The sequence below is a fragment of the Cibotium barometz genome, chromosome 59, assembly GCF_041138505.1.
Source record: "Cibotium barometz isolate CiBa-2024 chromosome 59, ASM4113850v1, whole genome shotgun sequence".
Lineage (NCBI taxonomy): Eukaryota > Viridiplantae > Streptophyta > Polypodiopsida > Cyatheales > Cibotiaceae > Cibotium > Cibotium barometz.
This window is the reverse complement of record NC_141104.1, coordinates 9,452,405-9,460,753: the sequence shown is the minus strand read 5'-3', so window position 1 is coordinate 9,460,753 and position 8,349 is coordinate 9,452,405. Positions and strand designations below refer to the sequence as shown.

General features: G+C 42.7%; 1 protein-coding gene across 1 annotated transcript; it reads right to left on the bottom strand.

Annotated features, from left to right (window-relative positions):
• Window positions 1-6,195: 6,195 nt before the first annotated feature.
• LOC147605460 (putative fucosyltransferase 7) lies at window positions 6,196-8,267 on the bottom strand. The gene has a single exon (XM_086793521.1). The coding sequence runs from the start codon at window positions 8,261-8,263 to the stop codon at window positions 6,632-6,634; it is 1,632 nt and encodes a 543-aa protein (XP_086649647.1). The 5' UTR covers window positions 8,264-8,267; the 3' UTR covers window positions 6,196-6,631.
• Between the last annotated feature and the right edge of the window lie 82 nt (window positions 8,268-8,349).

Genomic DNA, 8,349 nt, shown 5'->3' with positions numbered 1-8,349 from the left:
TTTTTAATTTCTGCCACCAAAGCTTCAATGAAAGACCTCTCCCCATCCGTAAGGATTTCTAATGGGCACCCAAATCAGGCATATATGTATTCCCTGAGAAAGGATGCCATAGCCACTGCTTTATTATTGACCATGGCCTTTGCTTTTGCCCACCTTGTTGCATAATCTGTGGCCACCAATATGTAATACTTCCCATGTGAGGAACGAGGAAGTGGGCCCACAAAATCTAATCCCCACCTTTCAAACGGACCATATGCTGGGATAGGGTTTAAGGATCCGGGATCCAATTGCTTATGCCCATATGCCTGGCATACTTCACAGCTTCTGCACCACTCATAGAAATCCTTGCTGAGTCAAGGCCAATAATAACTTGTGTTAAGGATCCTCCGAGTTGTGCTAGCTGAGGCAAAGTGACCTTGCTTGTAAAGAACATCCCCTAGAATTGTGTAAGGATGAGCTTTCCTTGTAAGCCTTTGCTTCTGTTGAGGATTCAATCTAGGAGGGAAGTATCCTGTACCTAAATAGTGTTGAACATCTTGGAGCTCAGGCCCAACTTGTATCCATTAATGCAAGAATAGCTACTTTGAAAGAAGCCAAAGTTTTAGTAGCCAACTCATCAGCCTTTTGATTATCCTTCTTGTTAACATGCACAAATTCACAAAACTCAAAAGCTTCTTTTAACTCCATTGCCCTTTTATACAATTCTTGGAGATTAGGACTCCTTGCCTTATATTCTCCTTTCATTTGTTCGATGACTAATTGCGAATCTCCTTTAACCTCTACCTCTTTAATTCCATCTTTTATGCAATCTTCTAATCCCCAAATTAATGCATTGTACTCAACCACATTATTTGATATAGCCTTTGGAAATTCCCTACCCTTGGTCCATACCTCTTTTCCTTCTGAATCAAATAAAACTATCCCCCCAGCCCCACATTGCCTGGAAGGGCTAAAGGCTCCATCAAAATGCATAGTGAAAGCAGTTGGTGGTGTCTCCAAATCTTCATATACTTCTTTCTTTGTTCTTGTTCCTTCTTCCTCTTTCTTTCTTGTAAGCAAATCTGCAAGAGAGGCCCTAGTGGTGTAAAGAAGGTTGAGATGTGAGGAAGAAAAAAGGGCGAGGTAACAAGTATGACCTGAACTTCTTTACTGCAAAAACAAGAGACGAACCATCTTTCTCCATTTCACCATATCTCTCCTTGGCATCAATGAGTTGTCGGCTTGCATAATCCACTGGTTACATATGCCCTTGCTCTCCCTTTTGTAAGAGTATAGCACCCACTGAATGTGACGAGACACTTGGGTTCACATAAAAATTCTCCCCCCACCTAGGAGGCTGCACAATTGGACTTTGACTCATGCATTCCTTGAGCAAACAAAAAGATTGAATTTGATCGGGTTCCCATTGGAAAGAAACATTCTTCTTTGTCAACAGATTTATAGGATACATCTTCTCAGAGAACATGCCAACAAAGCGTTGGTAATACTTTGTTTTACCCAAAATCCTCCTTACCTCCCTTACATTGGTAGGTGGTGGGAGGGCCACAATTGCCTGCACCTTCTCAGGATCCATCTCTATGCCTTCTTCTAAGATAACATGTCCCAAGAGAACCACCTTCCTTCGTGCCAAGCGGCATTTTCTAGGATTAAGACACCCTTTTGCATCATCAATACTTTGCAAGGCCAACCTCAACTTTTCCAAGTGATCCATGTGGCTTGAATAAATGCAAAAATCATCCAAAAAGACCCTTATAAACTTTCCCAAGTAAGTGCAAATACCTAACTCATGAAGCGTTGAAAAGTTGCTGGTGCATTGGTCAAGCCAAATGGCATCACCCTATAGGCATACACTCCCCAAGGGGTGATAAATGAGGTTTTCCTTTGATCTTCTTCACAAATCCGGATTTGAAAGTATCCAGAGTATCCATCACACACTAAATACAACTCATGACCTGCAACTTGATCCAAAATCTCATCCTGAAAGGGTGGAGGATAATAATCTCTCTTTGTGCATGTATTCAGAGGGTGAAAGTCCACACACACACGCCATTTTCCACCCTTTTTGGGAGTGACTACAACTGGGAAAATCCACTCTGAATTCTCTACTGGAAAAATAAATCCAGCTTCAAGCAAATTAGTTACCTTATTCTTAAGCACCTTCACTTGCACTACTCCCAAACGCCTTAGCTGCTATGCCACTGGCTTACTTCGGGGCTTGAGATCAATCTTGTGCTCTACTAGGGTAACTTGGCGTACTTGTGAGTAGCTGTTTGCAAAAAGGTTAAGAAATCTATCCAACATTTTTAAGTAATTTCCCTTTCATCAGTAGTACCTGGTATGGACTCATCAAGAAGAAGTTCATTCTGTTGGTGAAGACTAGTGAGGTCCACATCTCCTTTCTTGAACATGGTTGAAGAAGCTTCCCCTTCCAAGGCTCCATTGTCTTTAGCATCCCCTCGATCCCTTCCTAGGGAAAGACCAAATGCAACTCCCTCCACCTCCCCTTTTGAGATGGAATACTTGGAGCTACCACTTGTCTCCTCTTCATCGGATTGACTCTGACTGAACTTTCGAAAGTTGAAGGTTCACCTCTTATCACTTTCTTGCGAGACGACTCTTGATGTTGTAGTGGACCTTCTTATTCTCACCTTGTAGAATAAGATCACCTGTCTCCCACTTTTGAATTGCCTTCACTTGGCGAAGCCATGGCCTATCCAATATCAATGGGTAAGCCCTAGCATCAGGCTTTGCGAGACGACTCTTGATGTTGTAGTGGACCTTCTTATTCTCACCTTGTAGAATAAGATCACCTGTCTCCCACTTTTGAATTGCCTTCACTTGGCGAAGCCATGGCCTATCCAATATCAATGGGTAAGCCCTAGCATTAGGCTTTGTAGGAATGTCCTGGAAAGTTGAAGGCACAGAAATGCCACATACATCCACTCCCAAATTCCTGACAATTCCTAAGGTTTTCACCCTAGTATTATCATCACAGCAAGTTTGATGCAATAGGGAGAGTTAGTAGAAGACAACTTTAAATCGGCATCTTTCATTGTTTTTTCACTCATGACATTGATTGATGCACCTCCATCAATGTATGCATTAGAAATTGTTTGCCCCTCAATGATGACATCAATCATAGGCACATCATCTCCTACATCAATATCCACCTTTTGAGCCATAGGAGTCCCATTATCCCTCTTCTTCTTTTTCTCAGATTCCCTTGTGCTAGCCAGCTTACCCCATTCCTTTATGAGCTTTGGAGAGAGTGCCAAAAGCTGCCCAAATGTGATTTGTTCCGTTTTCTCCCTAAGATCTATTAAGAGGTCATAACTAAGAGATTCTTGTCTAAGAGGAAAGTCAGATTGTCCAATTTTTCTCTTAGACGACTTCTTATTCTTCTTATTTTTCTCCTCTTCTTCAGATTTATGTTCTTGTTCTTCTTCTTCTTGGCTCCTAGTTTTATGACCCCTTTTTGCCATTAATGGTATCAATGTTTCCTCTTCTTCTTCTGAGCATGTTTCCTGTAAAAGTGCTAAACTTTTATCCTCTCTTTTTCTCAATTTTGGACACTCAGTGCGATCGTGCCCCTTCTCTTGACATTCTTGTTCTTCTTCTTCTTGGCTCCTAGTTTTACGACCCCTTTTTGCCATTAATGGTATCAATGTTTCCTCTTCTTCTTCTGAGCATGTTTCCTGTAAAAGTGCTAAACTTTTATCCTCTCTTTTTCTCAATTTTGGACACTCAGTGCGATCGTGCCCCTTCTCTTGACATTCATAGCATGTGACACTACTTTTATCCCTAGGTTTATCCTCAACTCGTGGAACCCTAGGTGGCCTTGCGTTGACTAAGTGTAACTTCAAATCAGCAAATTCTGCCATAAGTTATGCAATGTTATGATCCAAGGATGGAGCTTGTACCTGAGATGTTGAGGCTATCTCTACTCGTGGTGGGGTCGGCACACTCGGAGAAGGTTGGAATGTGGACTCAATATGAAGAGTGGCCTCCTTCTTCAAAGCAATACGAAGAGCCTCTTTAAAATTAGTGGAATCTTTGCTAAGAACTTTTCCATGCAAGCGAGGATCCAAACCCATGATAAACTTCTCATCTTAAGGTGCTCCATTGCTAAAGAACTCTTTGAATCTCACATAGAAGGTGAAAAAGAAGAAGCAACAAAATGTAAAGCAGCTTGTTGATATTTGATGAACAAGGCTTCATATCTCACTGAAAAGGTAGAAACTGACTCTCCTTCCTTTTGGAAAATCTGATCCAATTGCAATAGTAAAGCATTTGGTGACTCCACTGTCCCAAATCTCTCCTTCATTGCTTTGGTCAACCTTTCCCAATCATTCGTGGACTCCTCTGGCAAAGCCTCATGCCAAGGCCACACCCTCCAAGAAATCTGAAAGTATTTCTGTCCTCTCCTTCATAGACCAATCCGTCAAGCGGCATGCTCGATTAAACTCTCGGAGATAACTCCCTGGGTCTTCTCTTTCCGATCATTGAAACACCAGAATGTTGAACATCTTGCACCAAAAGATGAGTAGCAACAAGAAAAATTTACTTATTTCATCTTTTCTTTAATCATGCGGGACCTTGAGGTTAAAATAGAATAATTCCAAGTAAACCTGCCCATCGTCTCCACCAAAAGATGTGACACAAAGTTGGGCTTTTGACTTCGGTCATGAAACCTCACAGCCTCCTCACCTCCCTTTCTCTCCCTAGGTTAAGATAAAGATAAACACATCAAAGGTAAGATCATAATTCATGGAAGGAAAGATGAAAGGCTCGAGAGAAGTAAGAATTTCTGCCAGTCTTCTTGCAGCTCCAAACAAGAGGGTAATTCTTTGTTGGAAGAAAATCTTTCGACTCAGGATTTTGTGAACGGAAACATACGGGGAATGTTGGTAAGGTTTATCCATTCGAATTGGGCAATTTGGACAGAACATCTTAAAGTAAAAGAATATAGCAATCACTTACAAGAGGATAAGATACATGGGATTTGCTTTTTGGTAAGAGATTAAGAGAATTAATCATTATTAAGAAGAAATAATGGTCAAAAGTCTATAAAAACAGAGAAACACAGAGAATTGTAGTTTTAAATCTATATAGATTGTACAAAAGAGAACTATATAGGTATGTAGAGCTTGAAGAGAGCTTCGTGCCTATATAAAAACTTTCGAAAACGGGCAACCGAATGAAAAGTTATGAGCATTTTATTACAAGACTATAAACAAAATTCGCTTAAAAGTTAGCGACTTTGGAAGAAATTCTGATCATCAATGAAGTAAAGGATTAAGAAATTAGTTACATGAGTGGAAAGAGCAGATAAAGATATTCCTAGCCATATGATCACTTTTAGAAACCAATACCCGAGTGATGAGTAATTACCGGTTGAAATTTGGGTATTAGACCACAAAAACTGCACTTCCCTCTCTTTGCATGAAACGTCAATTTTCACATAGCCTCTTGCCTTTCATCTCCTTCATGATTCAAGCTAGAGGAGGGTAAGGGTTAACATTACTCAGCAGATAAAGATTTACCTATGGTCTCCAAAGTCTTTCCACATACTCATTATCGCTAAAACCATTGGTACCTCCAAAGGAGGGCGACAATAAGGTAAGGGCTACCTTGAGAAGTCACAGGCCCACCAAGATAATAACTCCTTATCCCACTTATCATGAATCATCAAAGAGGTCACAGGCTCACCAAGATAATAACTCCTTATCCCACTTATCAAAGAGGTCCAAAATTGGGTTAAGCATGAGGAGCTAATGCTAAATGAGACATTCACATGTAAAGAGAGTGTTTGAATAAGGGTTTGAAGATAAGAGAATGGCAATGACACAAAATGCTCAATTGAGGAGGCTTCATTCATTGATTTGAAAGGGAGAGAAGGGCTCCTTTTATAGATGGAGAATCACCCTCTCTTCCATTGTTACAAATTACAACATAAAAATCTTCAACCCTTCAGTGACATAAGGGTAGATGTCACCATCAATTGTCCTCTTAGGCTAAGTCTTCTATTGATTATTAAATTGAAGACTTTTTGACTTTGAAAGTGTGATGAGATAATAGCCAAGTCTAAGTGGCATGTAGGTGGAGATCCCACTTACACATGGCGGAATTCTCCTCTTCTATGTAGGCATTCTAGAAGAATCTTTTCCAATTATGCACCTACACACACTCCTCCACATGCCTTCCACACTCCCCAGCTTGTAGCCTTATGGTGAGTACTATATTAATAATACAATTAAAATCCATGTGAGCATGAAGGCCCACTTTTATTTTTCACATCACTAGTCTATCTACCATACCAAAGTATTTATCAAGCATACTTGTGGCATTTACAATATGTGCACTCTAAAATCAAGTAAAACCATTATATTTGAAGATAGAATGCTGTTATCCGAGTAGCCGCCAAGCTATCGCATCACCACGCCGTTATTTCATTGTGAGCGTTGCAATCTTCTTGGCCAAGCTTCCACCTTATTACCATTGAGAAACCATCAAAATATGTATAAAATTGAAAATAAAAGATATCAATTTTTCATGTCACAATACTACCATGGGCTTCTTTGCAAAAGCATGCCTTTGAGTGTGTTTACAAGGAGGTTAAGAAGATTTACAACTATGCAAACGGCTTGAATCCGAAGACAGGTTCTGGGCGAGGGTTGTGTTGAACGAGCTGCCAAGCCCTGGGGAGGTCTTGGCAATGGTGAAGGTGGGCTTCCAACCATGCCTTGTGCTCTAGAGAGAGACTCTTCATTCTCTCTCCTTCCAGGCAGCGAGGCACTTGTGGGTTGTGCGTGCACGGGTCTACAGAACGGGCCACACGTGTGCAAATGGCGCCCTTGCGGAGCTCTCCGAAGTCGAGAATCAATGGCAGCACGTTGCCCCAGGCTTGGGCTGTGTAGCCAAACGTGGACGCAGCACTGGTCGCCAGATTATCACTGAAACTCAGCAGCAGGATCTCCACATACGCTAGCTGCGACTGCAGGAAGCTGTGATCTTCTGCACGTAAATCGCAGAGCGTGTGCACTCTCACCACCTTGCCGTCAACAGTGCCCGGATGCTGGCTGTAGAGGGCCTTTATCCTCTCGTAGTATCGTCCCTGCAAGGATGCCACCTGAACCCCAACGTCCACTAAGTGCCCCTGATCAGTACCCCCTGACTGCAGCAGTTTCTCGCTGTTCGCCATCGCTGCTGCAGTATACGTACTGTCACCTCTGTCGTGATCAAGTAGTCTGGGCAGGAAACTGTGGTTCATCAAACACTCTATTATCATGTCGCTTGCATTGTTATCAAACGCTGCAGGATCCCACCCATATGTCAGTAGCCGCACCTGAACGCCCACCTTGGTTATGGAGCTTGAGAAGTGGCCTCTGTACTCCTGAAGCACGAGTGCCCATATCTCATTAGATGGGTTGAGCAAGAGCCTGCTAATGAGAGCAAAGCTGAGGTCCGGGGATGGGAAAAGCAGCGCCATTTTGAGCCAGAATGAGGGCACTAAGAAGAGGGTAGGGACGAGGTACTGGTTAGAGGACCAGGAGGCCCAGGTGACCTTCTGCAAGGAGCTAGAGAATTGGATGTTTTCACAGAAGAACTGAGAGTCCCCAGGTGTTTGGTCATGTCTGAGGTTAAGGATGAGAGAGTTGTAGGTGGTGTTTTCTCTGATGAAGGGGCCAAGGTAAGGGCCGAGGGGATGGTAAGGGAAGTCAGGGGGCAGAAGCCAGCTTGAGTGAGGGAAGGGCTCACAGAGAAGCTCCTGCATGCTCCTTCTTGTGTCTATGAGAAGCACTCTGTCAGTGAGCATTGCATAAGCCCAAGCTGATGCCAAGGACAGAAACCTGTTTCCAAGGCCCTCAACTCCATCCAAGTAGATCAGATACTTGCACCCACCTTCCACCACCCTCTCTCCCACTTGTTGATCATAGCTTGATATGATGAAAAGATGGGTTATATTCTTGCCTTCTGTGCACTTCCTATGGAGCTCCCCATACCTTCTCCACTCCTGTTGGAGCTCAGCTGGTATGGCTAAACGCTTTGTGGGCTTCCTCAACTTCAACTGCTGAGTCCTGCTCAGGCATTTAGCATCATCTTCGACTTCTGCAGTTCTAGTCTCTGCATTATGTGCCCCGATTGGCTTCACTGCATTGAAAGCATGATCCGCTCTGTAATCTTGCTTTGCAACCAGGAGGAGGACAACCAGCACAACCACTAATACAAGAGCAGAGCAGAAAGGCGAGAACAGCTTAGCCATGCACCAAAAAACCTTAGCCATGGATTAACTCCTTAACAAACACACTAATACAAGACCACAGCGACATCAATTAAGCAGCTTATAAG

What these genes read in the sequence shown, in the direction of transcription:
- LOC147605460 (XM_086793521.1), bottom strand. Translation starts at nt 8,263, where the DNA reads ATGGCTAAGCTGTTCTCGCCTTTCTGCTCTGCTCTTGTATTAGTGGTT.